Genomic DNA, 19,709 nt, shown 5'->3' with positions numbered 1-19,709 from the left:
TTTCTCCCATGTCTGTGCCCTAATGTTTTTCTTTGGAGCCCCACTGCTCCTCCCACCCACCCCCACTCCCTTCCTGCTCTAATGTTAGGAAGGGAGTCACCCAGGTTCACATTCATGCTCCTCACATTTTAAACCAGCTCAGAAAGAGTGACAGATGCACATGATGAAGGGAGACTACACAAGACTCAAAGTGATTATATAATAAAACAACACTCTCCATCTTGTCTGTTGCAGATGAGCTAACAAGAGAGGCTGCCCACCCCTTGGGTCTCTTCTGGGGAATGTGCCGGAATTCTTTTACAAACACCAGGAACAGAACGGAAAAGAAAATGTCAACACGCCAGCCAGTTGGAAACGGTGAAAACGTAAAGGCTGCCAGTTAGTATTAACTGTGGACATTCCCTCTGTGCCCTGTCACCTCTGGGGGGCAGGGGTGGCGGCACACAAGAGATGGGATCCATGTGACTAAGATACCTTCGGTTAGGCATTGGTGACTACATCTACTGACTGCCAACTTTATCTCAGGGTCAGAGAGCAGAGATCCTTCCCAACAAACAGCTCAGATGTCCCGCTTCCTTATTTATTTATTTGTTTGTTTGTTTATTTACCATTAAGGGTTTGGTGCCTGTAGAACAAATACATTGCTCCTGGTGGTCATTTTACCCTTTCCCCCTCCTTTTATTTCTTTTATTTGATAGGACAGAGAGAAAGTGAGAGAGGAGGGAGAGAGAACAACAGAGTAAGACAGACACCTGCATCACTGCTTCACTGCTCATGAAGCTTCTTTCCCTGCAGGAGGGGGACAGGGGCTTGAACCCTTGGGTCCTTGTGCATACTAATATGTACATACAACTGGGTATGCTACCACTTGGCCTCTTGCTTCGGAGACTTTCTAAGGCTGTAAATAAAAGCACCGTATAACTTTATCCACTGTGGCAGGACCAGCCTGTTTTGCAGCCTTTTATTTTTGCTACCCACTGTTATCTACTTGAATGGCAATTAAACTCCAATGCCCTCACTTATCACTGTCAGCTAATGTATAATATTTCATTCCACCACTCCTGGAGGGAATCAACCCCACTCTCTAGCCTGTGCTCTACTGCAGACCTGTGGATGCTTAATCAGAGAAAACAGAGGATTTGGTTTGTATAAACAGTCAGAGCTCATGTCTTTTATGTCCAGAGAGCAGGATGAAAAGAAGAAAATGATGATCCATCATTTCAAGAAACAGCGTAACGTAAATGTTGTATGTTTATTTAAAACTCCTTACAGTCATTTGTCTCAAGCGACAGCCCTGCTTCAGAAAGTGTCTAGACCTAATGAGCTTCTTCAGAACAGTGCTCAAGAGCCAAGAGATGTATGGTCTCCTCCCAAACAGACTTGTGTGGAAGATGATAAACTTTTTAAGTAGAACTGAAGCAGCCAAGAGAGGGTAATACCACAATAACATGGAGCTTTGATTTCTGTTTAAAAAACAATTCTTGATTAAGGTATTGGGTTACAGCAATATCTTGGATGGGTTCAGAGAGGGAAAGGAGGTGGTTTCTTTTTTGACTGTGTTGAAGGGAAACAATCCAAGTTGATATCATGCTAATATTTGCTTCCAACAACAAGAAATGAGAATAACATAACTGGGGGTGTGTTGGGTGCCTGGGAGTATATGTCCTCTGTTGTTCAGCATTTATGAACTAAGAAAGGCCTTGATCAGGGATTTAGAACTCTTTGGGCAGAAGCTGGTTCAGAATCTGGCCTGGTTTTGAATTCTGACTTCTCAAGAGAATGTTTTGGACAAAGGCACTATTTGTTTCACCACCACTTTGACTCTTTCTTTCTTTCTTTCTTTCTTTCTTTCTTTCTTTCTTTCTTTCTTTCTTCCCTTTTTTCTTTATTTCTTTGCCACCGGGGTATTGTTGTGGCTCAGTGCCTGCATGACTATGAGGCTCCATTTTTATTCCCTTTCCTTAAGCCTGAGACAGAGAGAGAGTTAAGGAGGGCCATAGTGAAGGAGAGACACCACAGCACTTCTCCACTGCTCTTGAGGCACCGGCCCCCTGCACCGAAGGCACTACCATGTGGCAACCTAGGTCCTTCCACATGTTAACATGTGTGACCTACCAGGTAAGCCTCCTGACAGTTCCAATGGGGTGGGTTGGGGTGGGGCGAGGCAAAAGAAGGGAAGGGAAAGGAAAGGAAGAATATTAACAGCTTTTTAAAAGTTTCTCCTTGTAAACTCTAAGAGGCTAAGGGAAGACTGGACCTGTTTGCTCAGCCCGTTACCCTAGCACCTCATACATGAGTCCGGTGCCTGGCTAAGACTAGGAGCTCAGCAAATATTTGCTGAGCAGATGAAAAGCAAGTCTGGAAGCAGGCCTGAGACCCTTTCCCCCTCTCCTGCTTTCCCATCCTTTAAGCAAATGTCTACCTCTTTCTTCCACCAGCCTCTCATTTAGATGTACAGTTTTCCTCTGATTTTTTTAAAGCAAATTAACATTTCCATGATGAATTTTAGAGAGAATTTGGCATACAAAATGAAATCTCTTAAATTTTTGTGTGAGGGCCAGAGAGATAGTTCAGCTAGGAGGTACATGACTTTTCATGTGCACCTTGCAGGACAGAACCACACCACCTTATTTGTAGGCCAAGATACTGTGTGTGTGTGTGTGTGTGTGTGTGTGTGTATGTGTGTAGGGGGGGTTCCAGTACTATGTTATCTCTTCCTTCCTCTCTCCATTCATTCAGAGTCAGAGTTAATGTTGTAACTCCAGGTATCAGCAAGCTTTCCCAGGAGATAATTTGGTTGTGAGGAAGAGAGAGAGAGAGAGAGGGAGAGAGAGAGAGAGAGTCTCTGTGTGTGTGTGTGTGTGTGTGTGTGTTGGGGGGTTGAGAGAAGGCAAAAGCACAGCCTTAGGCAAATATCTCCCCAAATAGTGATTTAGCAAAAAGCTAACCTTCTCTAAGTCTGTTTGAGCTGTTTCAACGTTGGCTACATTTGTCCATCTCAAAGCATTCTCCCAAGAGGCACTTAAGTGACTATAATAAAAATCTTTGGAGCAGCTTTACTTATATATATTGTAAATGTGTAAATGTTGTAATTTTTTTTTTTGCTTGCAGGAACCTTACACCTACATGATACCTTCTCCTAGTAGACCTTTTTCTCCCTTTTTTTAATTTGAGAGAGAGAGAGAGACACTACAGCACCATTCCACCATGGGATTTCTCCTGGTGCCATCCACGGTGCCTCTAAGTGTTACTTGGACTCAAAATGTGGTCCTTGTACCAGGTAAAGTAGACACTTTACTAGGTGACCAATCTCTTAATCTTTTGTTCAATTTTTTTTTTTAAACTATGGGCTTGGCTGCAAGGACAGTGGTAGCTGATTGGACTGGTATGACATTGGTTGCAGGTTCAATCCCTGGCACCACCTATATTAAATGTAGTGTGATGTTTTGGTCAGACAAATAGAAGAAAAATGTAAAGCTTCATTTATTCATTTCACAAGACTATGAGAGACAGAGGGCATAACACATGTGGCATCTAGGACCAAACCTGGAGTCTTACACACACTGTTTACTACTACTGAGCCCCCTCCCTGGCTTCATCTTTTCTCTTCTTCATTTCTTCTTCGTTTTGTTTTTTTACCGCCAGGATTATTGCCGTGCCTGCACTAGGTAGGAGACCAATACTCTTAGAAGTTTTTTTCTTGTTCTTTTCTTTCTTTCTTTCTTTCTTTCTTTTTTTTTTTAGGACAGAAATTGAGCTCTCTCTTCAGAGAGACATTTATAGCACTGCTTCACCACTCGTGAAGCTTCCCCTTTAAAGGCAAGGGAAAGGGGGCCAGGTCCTTGCAGACTGTAACCAAGTATGCTCCTTTATTCCTTACTGCTTTGAGAAGTTTAATGTCATCCTTGTATGTACTGTTTACATTTAAAAGTGTCAGTGAAAGTTATTTCAAGTGCCTCTCTTACATGCATGAGGCCCTAGGTCTACCCTGGCATGCTACAAAATGGCTATCTGGTGTTCTGGGAGGTCTTTCAGTCTTTTTATCATAAAAAGTCTCTTAAAATTAAATGAATTATTTTTTTCAAAAAACAAGGGCCATACTTTATTCCTTTTTTCCCTTTTGCCACCAGGGGTTTCACTGATGTTTGGTGTCTGCATGATGTCATCATTCCCATCAACCATTTTTCCATTTTATTTTATTTCATTATTTTATTTTATTTTATTTTATTTTATTTTATTGTACAGAGGGTGAAAGAGAGGAGAGACACTTGCAGCACTGCTGTATGACTCATGCCACTTCCTCTCTGTAGGTGGGGACCAGGAGATTGAATCCAGGTCTCCTTCTGCATGGTAGTTTGCATGCTCAAGGCTGCCAACATTCATGTTCAGTGAGTGGAGAAGCAATTACAGAAGCCAGAATTTCTACCTTCTGCACCCCAAAAAGAATTTTGGTCCATACTCCCAGAGGGAGAAAGAATAGGGAAGTCTCCAATGGAGGGGATGAGACATGGAACTCTGGTGGTGGGAACTGTGTGGAATTATAGTCCTGTTATCTTACAGTCTTGTTAATTATTATTAAATCACTAATAAAACATTGCATGCACAACTGGGTGAGCCTCTATGCAGCCTCTCATGTCACTACTTATCCTCGTCTCTCTACTCAGCTGTATTCAGTGGTGGTGGTGGCGGTGGTGTGTGTGGATGGCAGGCAAGGGGCAGTTTTGGAGGCTGATGAAAGGTATTGCAGTTCCAACCTGCTCTCTAGTCTCTGAGGAGGGCTTACAGCTAACAGAGATGGTAAGGCTGGGCTTCATACCTTTGTCCTTCTGGTTTCACACTGGAAGCCTGGGACCTTTCATCTCATAACACTTTGTTCTACCTAGTGTCTACTCCACATCACCAAAGAATGCATTCTTCTTCTTCTTCTTCTTCTTCTTCTAGCGTTTGCCCTTCTTCCATAGCCAGTCAACAGCATCAGGTTGAAAGCTGTCAGGAGCTGCTTGTTGCTGGCTTTGAAAGTGACTGGGATCCATGTGGATTCAGTTGGCTAGGAAGGATCGTCAGTTTCCCCAATGAATGGGTACTCATGGGATGCACCACGAGAAGGTCGATCCAATGCATGAGGAATATAATCAACCAGCAGAGGACAGAGCTGCAGAAGGTCCCCTGACCCCACCACATAGATGTTCTCAAATGTGGGCTAGGCAGAGGGTGGACTCAGCAGTCAGAATGAGAGGTCACACAAGGAGGATAGTCTCTCCAAAGTAATCCTAAATATCATAGGACTTTCCAGAAGCCTAGAAACAGACAGTATCTCCTTCACTGGCTACATGTCCTTGTGACCCCAGTAGAAGATATCTGGGGCCCTAAATTAGATCTCTGAAAATCATTTTGAAATTTACCTGGAACCTCACTTCTTCAAAGCTCTACCTTACTGGGGAAAGATAGAGCTAGGCAGGGGGTATTGACTGACATGTCAACATCCATGTCCAACAGAGAAGCAATTAGAGAAGCCATAACTCCTTCCTTCTGCATCCCCAAAAGAATTCTGGTCCATACATCCAGAGGTGGGAAATGATAGAGGAAGATAATCAGAGGGGTCTGAACTCCAATTCCACTAGAATCCAAAACATTTGTTACTAGGAATCTTTGTTTTTATACCATCACTGAAAGGGAAGCAAATCTGGAACACACCAGAGGACGTCAGGTGCTGTTTTGATTATGAGAGAGAGAGAGAGAGAGAGAGAGAGGATAATTGGAAGTAGTAATAGGTATAGGTGTAACTTAGGAAATGAAAGTAAGACAGTAGAAAATGGGCAAAAACTATGTATAAATATAGAGATAGTTAGCTAGCTAGACAGACAAACAGGACAGACATATAAAGTCAACCCATAACTGTGGCCTTGGGAGAACTACTTCAGTTTCCACTGGAGGGGGATGGTGGTGGTAGAAACAATGTGGAATTATATCCCTATTAAATTTTGTAAATCACTAATAAAAAATAAATTTATCTGGTTTTGTTTTATGTACCTTTTCTGCTCTATATAATCAGCACCCATGGACAGTTCCCTTCTTTCTATATACAGTACTTCTATGCTGAGCCCCCCACACCCTGCCCCTCGCCCCTGGACCCAGTTGGGAGCCTGAGGGTTAATGAAAACTGACTCTTTTCAGATTTGTAAACACAGTTTTTTTCTGGACCACTTTATCAAACTCCATAGCTAGGCCTTTGAGTTTTCTTGAATGGTTTTCACACTTAGTTTGAACATGTCTTTCCACACAGGGTGTAAGAGAAGAAGGAGAAAAAAGGCTGCACAAATAAGAAGTCCTGCTGGCAGGTGTTTAAACATCTCTAAAAATCATAAAGCCAAGCGCTCATTCTCATAACTTTAAAAATGACCAAGCCCCCAGGGTCCCTGTTACTGTTTTCTCAATCCTATTAATAGACTTCCCCAGAGGGGGCTCTGCAATGTATAGCACATGCCATGATCTATGGAAACACTAACACAGACTCCATTTGGGAAGTTTCTTTTTCTTCCAGACCCGACATTACATGTTAGACCAGAAGTAATCACAGCCTAGACATTTCGGGGGTACAAGCTACTTGTTTTGCTTTCTCAAAGTGGAGGATGGCAGTACAGAGAAAGCTCCATTTGTGAGTTAAAGTCCTTTGAAACAGAGGAGACCACGGTTGATACTTGAAAATGGCTCCAAACGCCTGTTTGGTTTCCCTCTTCAAAGTGATCAAGAGTAAGCTGAACAGTGTTGCAAATGAAAATTCCAGCACTGTCTGTCATCTCCAGAGCTTGAAAACACAGCCCAGAATGGGAAACTATTGGGCCAGCTCTGACAGCCACTCAGTCCAGCTCAACTTCCAGGGAATTCTTTAATTACTTTTCAAAAAAAAAAAAAAAAGTCATTTCTACACAGAGTCCCAAGTTCAAACAGCACAAAAGAGCCTGCAATAAAAACAAATCCATCTTCTACACTAGCCTCTTTTAGTCCTCCCATTTCCTAGTTTATGTATTCTTAGAATAATACTCCACACATGTAATAAACACCGTATCATATAATACGGTAGCCCACATGAGAGGCCGTTCTGTCATCTTGTTTTCTTCACCACACACTCTGTTTCAGAGATGATGTTTTATTAGTACATACAGATTTACAAAAGAACATTTTAAAGGTTGTTTAGCATTTCATAACATGCCTAAGGAGCCCTTTTATGATGGATGTGGGGCTCACTGGCAGGTTGTTGACTCCCAGAGAGAGGCAGAACCAAAGAACCAGGAGGTGGAGTGCTACCACAGTTCAGTGGGGAGAAAGAAAGCACAGGATCAAGATGGGTGATGGTGGGCTGGGAAGGCTTTTGTTTGGAAGCTTACTGTTTATAAAGCAGTCCCACCGACATGGTTTTAAAATCAGAGTGAAAAAATAACCGGAGTCTTCTTAATCTCAACAATGCGTAATATTCACTCTTGAAGTTAGGAAGTGCCATTTCAGATTAAAATTTTAGTGCAAATGATGATCTTCGCATATTCTGCATGTAGGTTTTCTCCCCCCACCCCAACTCCATTTTTTTAAAATTTAAATTTGGTGTTTAATATGCAAAATCACTATCTGCACTAATCTCTCAAATTCACTGTCTGATCTGGTCAAGACAATGCCTGTGTGTTGTTCAGAGTATTTCTAGTAGCAAACAAAGTGGAGATTATTTCAGCATTGGCAATATTTGAACTCAGACCATGAATGAAATACTGTGGTGGAAAACACTGAATCTGAATTAAATGAAGCCTCTACCAAAACTACCAGAAATGACAGTAAGCACAAGGATGAGGTTGGGGTTGAGGGGAAAAGGACTGGGTGAAGGAGAATGAGACCTTTGACAGGACCAACCAGCCAGCTCTTGCCATCATTTAAAAACAACACTCTAAAGATTGAGGTTTGCTCTAGAAAAAAAATAGACTTATGAGGAACACCAACCCAATGCTCTATTGGATTCTGATTTCAATTCAAACTACGTGTAAACAAGCAACACATTCTAGGATTTTCAAATGTTCCACAGGGGAAAACGTGGGAGATAGGGGAACTGGGATTAGCAAATGACTGATGGCTGTTGATGCTGGTGGGGGGTGGGGGAGTGGGGGGGTCGTACTTTTTCATGGGGGGGCACCTTATTGCTAAGACTTTACTAGGGCAACCACAACAGAGCACCACAGGCCAGTAAACAACTCAGCAATTTGAACAGAAAGAAAAAAATGACTTCCTTACCTTTCTGGTGGCAGAAGTGGAATATCACATTGGCAGGGCTGGTTTCTTCCGGAAACTTATAGAGGCAGTCTTCCCCTTTTTCTCACAGCCTCTCTACTTTCTTCTCTTTCATATGCACACCTGTCCCCTTGGGCAACGTCCCAGACGTCCCATTCCAAGGAGCCTATTTAAGCATAATTACCTCCTTAAAGACCTCTCTCCAAATATAGTCACATGCCTTTGTGTGTGTGTGTGTGTGTGTGTATATATATATATGTATGTATATACCTGTGTCTGGACTTCTGTATATGAACTGGGGGGCACACTACCATAAAGGGCACCTCTGAACATTTCCATGATAAAAAAAAGTTTTATAAGGAAAAGAAAGAGCAGCATAGGCAAGGCTCGTGGGAAGTCCAAGCTGTGTGGTTTTGCCAGGTGAGCCTGATCTCTCTCCCAGGGGCACATGCCACTGTATGGCTCAGCTGTGCTGCATCAACTATCTGGTTAACAGGATAAACCTTAGACTCTAAGAAACCACTTGTGGAGGATTCTGTGTCTTAGGATATACCAAGATCACTCCAAGGCCTAGAGATGCTCATAATCCCAGAGGAGAAAGCAGGTGTGTGTGGTAGGGGGGAGGGGTTGGTGTTGTGACCAGTTGGGTCGTCAGACGGTCAGACGTCGCTTTCTATTTATTTAAGCAAACAATTTCTTTTATTATTATTATTATCATCTTTATATATTGATTTATTGGATAGAGACAGCCAGAAATTGAGATGGAAGGGGGGAAGTAGAAAGGGAGAGGGTTGGGAGTCAGGCTGTAGTGCAGTGGGTTAAGCGCACAGCACATGGACCAGCGTAAGGATCCAGGTTCTAGCCCCTGGCTCCCCACCTGCAGGGGAGTCGCTTCACAGGCAGTGAAGCAGGTCTGCAGGTGTCTCTCTTTCTCTCCCCCTCTCTGTCTTCCCCTCCTCTCTCCATTTCTCTCTGTCCTATCCAACAACAATAACAACAATAATAATAACTACAACAATAAAACAACAAGGGCAACAAAAGGGAATAAATAAATAAATATTTTAAAAAAAAAAAAAGAAAGGAAGAGGGCTAGAGAGTCACCTGCAACACTGCCTCACCTCCTGCAGGTGGAAAAAGAAAAAAGCTTTCCTCTTGCAGGGGAGGACCAGGGGGCTCAAACTGGGGTCTGGTTCATTGTAGCATGTGCACTCAACCAGGTGCGCCACCACCTGGGAAAAAAAATTTTCTATGTTTTTGAGTGTGGAAATGCATCATGACTTTTCCAACAACCCAATATATTAAAAGAGTTTGTTTGCACCTATTTAACTCCCATTTCCCCCTGAATAAATCCTAATAGATTTTGTTTTCCTCAAAGAAAAAAAATTTGTGTATGCATGTGTTTTCTCTGCTCCTAGGCTGCTTATTCATTCAGATAAAGAGAGAAAGCAGCACTGAGCTTCCCCTGGTGCTGGGGCTCAAACCTAGAATATGAACATGGCAAGCTATACACCTTACTGGGTGAGCTATCTCTCCAATCCTTAACAGACTTCTTCTCGAAACTTTACATCAGGCTCAACCTGACGCTGTTGACTGGTTATGGAAGAAGGGCAAATGCTAGAAGAAGAAGAAGAAGAAGAAGAAGAAGAAGAAGAAGAAGAAGAAGAAGAAGAAGAAGAAGAAGAAGAAGAAGAAGAAGAATGCTACTATCCACTCTTTCATTGCTTCTGCATTATTTGTTGCCGTGTACTCCCCCATGTACTCCCCCACACCCGTATGAAGTAATCCCAGGACCATAGGGATCCATTTTACACTCCTAATGGTGGTCACGTACTCAGGAGTCAGTCCTTCAGAAACAAACACACAGTTTTCTTGGTAGTCTCATAAGCTGATGATGAGTTCTCTTTTTGGAAAATTACTTTGACAACATACTATTGAGATCTTTCACGTTGTACTCACACTTCAAAAAAAAAATTCTTGTCCCAGATGTGGGGGAAAAAAATGTACAAAGTCACTCATCACAGTGGTACTTATATTATCTAGATATCAGAAGCAACAGGTACACAATTAATTGCAAAGCAGTTAATTTAAAACACCTAACTTCTACAACAGTTAAGGCAAACACCATAATGGAGAACCTTGAAATGTTTTTTTTGTTGTTGTTGTTTGTTTGTTTTGCATCAATATTTCAAATTTTGGGGGAAGGGAAAATAAAATACACAGTCACAACACAAACACACTTGGACATAATTCTTGTGGCACAGATACAAAGAGCTTATTCACTTGATATACAGCAAGTTCATACAGATCAACTATAACAGCAAAAGTCCAACAGCCAAGTGAAAGAAGAGGCAGTGAGGGTTACAAAAAATGAAACACAAATGCAAAGCTGTGTAACAGTGTCAGGTGCATTTATAACTAAGAACACAATGGTTAGAGTTATAAGGAGAGGCTAGGTTTCAACCTCTCAGTCTTGTCTCAGTGGTGACAAGACTAAGAGGGTTTGGAAAAAGAGAAGGTGTTGGTGAAGTACAAAGAACCAGGGCTTTTAGGGAGCACACTTGGAGACTCTTCCCAAACTTTAAAATGCATGTTTTTATGCTGACAGGAAGAGACTGTCCCTTGGATCTTACCCATCAGACCTACCTCTGTCTCTCCTAACTGTCTCTTCTAAATCACTCTGGCTTCTGAACATATGTCTTCCAGTCAGTCCAGAAGTCTCTTCTGAGTTCCAGATCCATGTGACCTGCGGATGGCTTAAAGATTGTCTGCAGAGATCTCCCATCAGCACCTAGAATACAAAAATACCCCAAATATAATCCTTTCCTTTCACTCAACCTTACAACCATGTATGATGTCACTGTCATATCCCTTTCTTTGGTTATATTCCAGTTTCATCTGGGCTCCCCGCCCCCACCTCCTGCCACTATGGCCCCATCTTTCCTGGCCTCGGGTCATCCATCTCCAATGTACTCTCTGCCTGCAAAGTTCATCTCTTCTCTTGTCACCTGGCTGGGGTTAGCACAGCTGAAATGTCACTTCACTTCCAGGGTCACAGCTCCCTCCCTGACCCTGCTGATCAGACACCCCCACACACACACATACGCTCTCAGATCATGCTGTATTAGTTTTCCCTGATGCCACTTGCAGGAAGAACAGGAAGAAGTTTAAAACAATTCAGTATGGAGCACTGCAGCTGAGCCTGTCAGACTACAGAAGTTTCATGGGGCTGTCCATCAAAGAGCTGCTTATGTATTGAACAGATTCCTTCTTGAAGTACAGTGCTCCAGTTAGGAGCATCCTTTTAAAACATGTAAGTACAATCCCGGTTCCAACCCTGGCTCCCCATCTGCAGGGGTGTCGCTTCACAGACGGTGAAGCAGGTCTGCAGGTGTCTATCTTTCTCTCTCCCTTTCTGTCTTCCCCTCCTCTCTTGATTTCTCTCTGTCCGATCCAACAATGATGGCATCAATTACAACAACAATAACTATAACAATAATAAAAAACAACAAGGGCAACAAAAGGGAAAATAAATAAACAAATATTTTTTAAAAACATGTAAGTACAAAGGAAATTAATTCATTTATTTACTTATTGCCACCAGGGCTATCACTGAGGCAATAATACAATTTTTTTTGATAGAGACAGAGAAATTGAAAGGAAGTGGTGGGGGAATACAGAGGAACAAAGAGAGACATCTGCACAACTGCTTCACAACTCATGAAGCTTCCCCACTGCAGGTGGGGATTAGTGTTTGCACTTGGGTCCTTGTGCATCGTAATGTGTGTGCTCTACTGGCTATGCCATAGCCCAGTCCCTATTTATTTATTTATTTATTCATTCATTCATTCATCTTCAGAAAAGTCTTAAGAGGTGTGAGCCAGTTTGCTGAGCAGAGATGGATAAGCCAGGACAAATTACTGCCCCAACCCAGAACCTACCAGGAAGCCTCATATTGTCTCACTGAACTCCATGCCAGTGCAATAAGGTCCTAAGGGAAGTGAATTCCTCAGGACAAACTTTTTTCCCTTGGATGCTAATAACTAAGGAGATGAAATATAACATAGGCCATGGAGGGACTGCCTCCCTCAGGAGTTGAGTTCCACAGATTGAAGTGTCAGTTCGGGATAGTGCCAGCTGTCTCTGGCCTGACATATCCTTGGAGAAGGAAGGTCGGACATCCAGAGCTAGGTAGCAGAGTCCCCCTGAATCTGTCTCCCTTTCAGGACAGCAAAGCTCATGTCAGTGTGTCACAGTGGGCTGGGCTGGCTTGGGGGGTTGGTGTGTGTGGTGGTGGAGGGGAGGGTGACGCAGCCAGAAAGAATAACAGGGGTGTGGGGCACAGGCCCGAGACCTGTTGGCACTGGAGTGTGGGAAAAGTTCTCATAAGACCTGCCCACAGTCCGCCTGGTCCAGACTGAGGTGATTAATGTTTCATGTCTCCAAACACTCTAGTCACAGGCTTCTGCAAAAGGGAAAATAAAGTGGGATGGCAGGCAGGAAGGCCATGTGGTGGAAGAGGAAGGACGACAGAAGATGACTCGGGGGCCTGTCCACCTCCACTGAAATCCAGAGGATCACAGCCAGGCTGTCAACCAGCGCTAGGACTTGGTAGAGGAGGTTAAATACTATTGAGACCTGACAGCAGTGAGTGGTGAGGGCAGTGGTGGTGGTTCAGGAGTCTTATAGCCTAGAGCCCAGTTTTGGCTTTTCTGTGTACGAGTAACAGTCTCTGAACCTCCTTGTGTCTCCTCTGCAAAATGGACCTTGGGTGGGTGGGTGGAGGGCAGCAGAACAGTTCACCTGTATATAGTATGTCTACTTCGCCTTAAATCTGATTGAAGTTTGAGCCTGGCCTCCACTGCAACTGGAGGAAACTTCACTGCTGTGACATTTATTTCTCTGTCTCTCTCTGAAAAAATCAGCCTGTAACAGTGAATCAAAGAATGAATGAATGAATGAATGAATGAATGAATGAATGAATGAAATGGATCTTGGAGGAATGTTTTGGGGTTGAAAAGGGACACTGTTGGGGCCAGGCAATGGTGTACCTGGTTAAGCATTCATGCTATAGTGCACAAGGATGCACGTTCAAGCCCCTGGTCCACACCTGCAGGGGGAAAGCTTCATGAGTGGTGAAGTAATGCTGCAAGTGTCTTTCTGTCTCTCTCCCTCTCTATCCTTCCCCTCCCCTCTCAATTTCTCTCTGTCTCTAGCTAGTAAATAAATAAATAAACAAAATATTTCACAAAAAAAGAAAGAAAAGTGTTGGTATCTTCTAATTCTGCTTTTAAAAACCCCTTCTGTTTCATTTGCTTTAAATCCCCCCTGCTTAACACTGCATTCTATTTACATAACCACTGTATTCTATTTACATAACCACTGCCGTCTATTTACATAAATCACTTTTACATTTACATAAAGCACCACCTTCCTTCCAGGGCATTGGTGGTTCAGTGGTAGAATTCTCACCTGCCCCACCCCCTCTCCTTGTCACACCCTGATTTTCACCAGTCACTTTTCTCTCCACCCTCTCTGCGTCACATCCTGTTCACACCCTACTTGGGAAGTATATATAAAGACAACATTGTTCGTTTTAGTTGTTAGTTTAGTCTAGCTTGGTATAGATTGCGCTGCGTCCTGCATGAATAAAGAGATACTGCGTACAGCTCAACCATGAGTCCCTGGTCGTCTGTCTCCCGTCAGTGAAGCTCAGCCCGACAGAAAAGGAATACTGTTTAAGTAGCTAAGTAGGAGGTGTAGTAAGTACTCAAGAAGCACTACCTCTTGGGTGAGGGGAATAGTATAGTGGTTATGCAAAAAACAATTTCATGCCTAAGGCACAAAAAACCCATGTTCAATCCTTCCGACAGTACCATAAGCTAGAGCTAACCAGTGCTCTAATAAAATAATCAACTAAATAGCAGAAAGTGCTAGCTCTTACTGTTATTATCATTGGCCTAGGAAAAGCACTGCAGAAGAAACATGGACTGTAATTCCTTGGCTGCCACTAGTATTTGAATTGTCAAAGACAATTGCTCTGTTGCTCAGGGCCTGTTTTCCTAGTCCATATTGGGCTGTTTGTGCCTTCTCCATGTGTTCAGTAAATACATATTCAAGAGGATCTGGGTTCAAGCCCCTGTCTCCATCTGTAGGGGTGGGGAAGTTTCATGAATGATACAACAGTGTTGCAGGTGTCTCTTCTTCTCCCTGTCACTCCCTCTCTCTATTGAAAAGAAAGGAAAAGGGGGAAAAAATCTGCATCAGGAATATTGGAGTCATGCAGGCACCAAATCCCAGAGGTAGCCTTGGTGACAATAAAGTAGAATAGAATAAAACAAAAGTGTGTGTGTGTGTGTGTGTGTGTGTGTGTGTGTGTGTGTGTGTGTGTGTGTGTGTGAGAGAGAGAGAGAGAGGAGAGAGAGAATGGTCATGATAAAGTAGGTATGTCATATAGGTGAGTTTCTCCCTCTCTCTCTCTCTTTCTCTCTCCCTCTCTCTCTGGAAAAGTTGGCTTAGAGTGGTAAAGCCCTAATGGTGACAAAAGAAAAGAAGCAGGGGTCATTTCTAAGGCTTTTAAGACTGGTTTTTCAACTTCTAATCACAAGACAAAAAGCAAAGGAGCAAAATGTTGGCAACGGAGGAACTGACAGAAGAAAAAGGTGTGCATAGTGGCTCCAAATTAAAGACTAAGTTTGAGGCCTTGTTACATGACAGCTGACAGAGTAAGATGCACGCTCTTTAGACAACTTCCAGTGCTGCTCCAGCTGTGGAAGAAAACACACACACACACACACACGCATCCCCTCCCCAAATACCCCACTACACATCCTGATTTCCCCCAGGTTTTAACAGCCTGCAGGTATAAATACAGTCACATTAATGGTAATAATTCAAATCCCACTGGTGCTTGTTCTAACCTGCTGAACACAGAACTCCCCTACAAATAATAAAGTGGGCTGACAGTGAGAAAGTAGCAACAAATGTAAATACATACATATATTCTACTGTTTTTAAAGCTGTTTTTCTCAGTTGATGTCTTTTTAAAATATATTATTTATTTATTTATTCCCTTTTGTTGCCTTTGTTGTTTTATTGTGGTTGTTGTTGTTATTGATGTTGTCATTGTTGGATAGGACAGAGAGAAATGGAGAGAGGAGAGGAAGACAGAGAGGGGGAAAGAAAGATAGATACCTGCAGACCTGCTTCACCATCTGTAAAGCAACTCCCCTGCAGGTGGGGAACTGGGGGCTCAAACTGGGATCCTTATGCTGGTCCTTGCACTTTGTACCACGTGTACTTAACCTGCTGTGCTACCGCCTGACTCCTGTCTTTTTTTTCTCTTCAGTGTTATTACTGGGACTCGGTGCCGGCACTACAAATCCACTGCTCCTGGCAGTCATTTTTGACATATTTTGGATAGGACAGAGAGAAATTGAGAGAGGAGAGGGAGTTAGAGATGGAAAGAGAAAGATAGGCACCTGCAGACCTGCTTTGCCACTAGTGAAGCATCCCCTAAGCATGTGAGGAGCTGGGGGCTCAAACCTGGATCTTTGTGAGGGTCCTAGCACTTAGTACTATGTGCACTTAACTGGGTGTGTCACCAACCAGTTCCCCTTGGGTTCCCTCTTTATTTTGTGACAGAACTCCCTCTGCTTCCCTTCTGACTACCCCACCTCCACACCACACACACCACTACCACCACCACCACTTATCCTAGCAGAGATCTGTCTTAGTGCATTTAACGAAATCACTAATGTCTGGCCACATGCACCCTAATCCCCCTCTTTCCAGAATGACATTTATATGATGCTCTGCCTTCTGTATCTTTCATGAGGGAGTTTTTATGTGTCACTGAAAAAATACTGGATAACACTCTTTATTAGCCCCCTGGCACCCTAGCACATCAATACATGTCTTGGCCTGATGAGATCATGCTATGGTTCTTAATCATTGTAGAAGAGTGCAAGAAATGCCTTTATTAAAAAATCAATTAAAAACCAGTTGCCCCAGGTAAACACAAAGCATCAGCAGGGCCTTGGAAAGAGGTTTCATGAAATAAAATGGCAAGTGCAAAGGGGTTTAAGAACTCAGTGGTCCCATTCATGACTTTTGTTTTATTTCAGACCAAACTCTTTCTTTTAGGGACCAAGTGCTAGCACAGCAGTAGAGCACACATGTTACTGGGGGGGCAGGGGGGGGACTGGGTTCAGGTCCCCATCCCCCACCTGCAGGAAAAAAAGCTTCATAAGCTTCACAAGTGGTAGTGTAAGGCTCCAGGTGTCTCTTCTCTCTGTCTTTCTTTCATTCTCTACCTCTCTCTGTGTCTTACCTTTTCTTTAAAAAAAAAAAAAAAAGGCAGCTTAAGTGCTGGATCCCAGTAAAAAAACAAATTAACCTCGTTTTTTTTTTTTTTTTTTCCAGACACAAAATGATACCACTTCTCATTCTCCTGTGTTCAGAGTGGCTTTCTGGAAGCAGAGATGGATGTTTTGCAGTGCTATCAACAGGCACGGCTAATACACAGGCAGTTCCATGCAGGACCCCCAGCTGATTTCAGTAGGTCCGTATAAGCCTTGGATTTCTGTATCAGAAGCAGCTGGGTGATGGCTTCAAATCTGCATTTCAGGCTCCCATTCCCAGAGAGGTCTGATTAGTCATACGGAAAAGAGCCGAGAACTTTGCAGGTGGGTCTTAGGCCAAAAATAAAGGGTGAGAACAACTCTTGTGAAAGGTGTGTTCCTAGGCCTGACCTCCTGAAAATGGAAAGTTTATTGGAAATCCAGTAATGTATACATCTCCCAATGAGCATTCTCCCAATGAATATACCTCAACTAAGAGGTGGAATATTTGCTACCCCCCCCACAAAAAATACTGAAAATAAATACATTTCTCTCAAACCCCACTGCACTGCAGCCCTGCACTACTCTAGCCTAGTCAGTCACAGGTCTAAGTATTATTACTCCAGGTTAGTCTTGCCTGTTCTAGAACTTTCTATGTTGTGGGATCATTATCTTTTGTACTGTGTCATGTCTAATATATTTCATGGTATTATTACTGTATAACATTCAGTCCAATGGCCAGGTGGTGGTGGACCTGGTTGGGCGCATATGTTACAATGTACAAAGACTCAGGTTTGAGCCCCAGGTCCCCACCTGCAGGAGGAAAGCTTTGTGAGTGGTGTAGCAGTGCTGCAGGTGTCTCTCTGACTCTCTCCCTCTTTCACCCTCTTCCATTTCAATTTCTGACTGTCTCTGTCCCCCCCCCCCAAAATAGAGATAGTTAAAAAAATGTTAAAACAAAAACATAAACACTTAGCCAGTGCCAGGCTACATTTAACTCATGCCAGTTGTCACCATCAAGATATGTTTTATCCTCTGAAACTTTGTTGTTTTTTTTTGTTTCCTTTACAATTCAGAATTAATTAGTGGGACTGAGTCTGTCACTATACAGCCTGGGGAAAAATGTATTTGTGTGGACTGCCAGGCTCCCACCTGGAAGGCCCAAGTTTGTCAGACAAGCCCTGAATCAAATACAAGTTGACTGGTTTGCCTGGACCAGCCATCAGAGAGACACTGGGGCTGGAGGCCTGGTGACTCTAACTACAGTCATTTCTATGACTACATAGAGAACCAGGGCACCACTTAAGGAATATTTGGGGCCAAGGAGGTAGCTTAGTGGAAAAAAAACATATGTCTTACATACTTGGGACCACAGGTTCCACTCGGGGACCACATAAAATGGTGGAGAGGTTCTCTAGTTTCCCTCTCTCACAAAAAAGAAATTCTCCTTCATGAAGCTCATAAGTAGTGTAACTCAGTTCCCTCAGGATATAGGAATAAACCTTCCATTTGAGAACAACTGTACCTATAGCTCCATTTCTAGAAGCTGACTGTGGAGATTCTTTTGTTTGCTGCTTTTCAGTGGTGATCAAGAAACTGAAAAATAGGGAGAATGTTTTGAAAAATAGGGAGAATGTTTTCCTACAGCCCACAGATATTTTTGTGTTCATTTCTGGTCTAATTGGAAGTTCTTTATATGGGACTATACATAGCTGAGAAACCAGAGTTAGATTTATTTTATTATTTTTGTATTTATTTTTTGCCCAGAAAGTTTTCAACCTGAAGTCCCTGCAGAGCAGATTAGAAATTCTTTCCAGGAGAATTAAATCTAGGTTCAAAAAAATATATATGGCACTAAGCTCTATTTAGTAAGGTATTCCCTTGGTAGAGAGTCCAATATTAGACATTATGCTCTGCTTGGTAAAAAAATAACATTCATATGAGACAGTTTGCATTTGGAAGGAAAAAGGGATAGAAAGTAAAAATCCTGAGTAAGGGGAACTTCTCTCTGCCATGATGATGGTAACAACATAAAACAGCTCATGAAAAGACATGATGTTTCACTACATTTCATTCCAATTATGGCATTAAGCAGCAGTGGCACAGAGGTGAGAGAAAGAAGTCAAAACCTCACGCTGGAGTCTTGCCAGTCTTAGTCACTTATTGTAAGACAGGAGGAATCTCTTTGCTTTATGCTTATTGTATACAAGTGTGTGTCTTCCTAGTCACTAAATTTGTTCTGTCTATATTTATTCAGTGTAACTTTATTGCCAGTTACTGAGCAGGAGATATACATTTGGCTGTATTATTTTTAAATAATGTATAATTGGGTGAGGGAGATAGCATAGTAGTTATACAAAAAACTCTCATGCTGGAAGTTCTTTTATTTATATATAATTTTTGTATTAGTGGTTTGATAATGATTGACAAGACTGTGGTATAAGAGGGGTACAATTCAATACAGTTCCCACTACTAGAGTTCTATATCCTCTCCCCTCCATTAGAAGCTTCCCTATTCTTTATACCTCTGGGAGTATGGACCAAAGATCTTTATGGGTGCAGAAGGTGGGAGTTCTGGTTGCTGTAATTGTTTTTTCACTGAACATGGGTGTTGACAGGTCGATCCATACTCCCAGCCTGTTTCTAGCCTACTCTAGTGGGGTAGGGCTCTGGGGACGTGGGATTCCAGGACTCATTGGTGAGGTCATCTGCTCAGGGAAGTCAGGTTTATGCTAGAAGTTCTAAAGTCCTAGGTTCAGTCCCCTGCACCACCATAAGCCAGAACTTCACACACACACACACACACACACACACACACACACACACACTTTCTTTTTAAAATACTTTTATTTATGTTTTACTGGATAGAGACAGAAATTGAGAGGGCTGAGGAGATAGAAAGGGAGAGAGACAGAGAGACACCTGCAGACCTGCTTCACCACTCATGTTTTCCCCCTACAGGTGGGGACCAGGGGCTTTAACCTAGGATCTTGAGCACTGTAATGTATGTGCTTAATCAGGTGTGCCAGCACCTGGCCACCACAATTGTTTTCATTAAAAATTTAGAATTTTAATTCAAAATCTCAATTTTGATTTTTTTAA

The 19,709-nt window shown here is 42.7% G+C and overlaps 1 protein-coding gene across 1 annotated transcript in view; it reads right to left on the bottom strand.

Annotated features, from left to right (window-relative positions):
• Positions 1 to 10,725: 10,725 nt before the first annotated feature.
• The window catches only part of PRDM6 (PR/SET domain 6), a 240,405-nt gene continuing 231,421 nt past the window's right edge, over positions 10,726 to 19,709 (bottom strand). The window contains exon 7 of the mRNA XM_060177493.1: positions 10,726 to 11,056. Within this exon, the coding sequence (XP_060033476.1) occupies positions 11,050 to 11,056 (7 nt within the window). The 3' untranslated portion in view covers positions 10,726 to 11,049. The remainder of the gene's footprint in view (positions 11,057 to 19,709) is intronic.

This window comes from Erinaceus europaeus, chromosome 2 (genome assembly GCF_950295315.1).
Source record: "Erinaceus europaeus chromosome 2, mEriEur2.1, whole genome shotgun sequence".
NCBI classification, from domain to species: domain Eukaryota; kingdom Metazoa; phylum Chordata; class Mammalia; order Eulipotyphla; family Erinaceidae; genus Erinaceus; species Erinaceus europaeus.
This window is presented reverse-complemented; position numbering and strand designations above follow the sequence as displayed.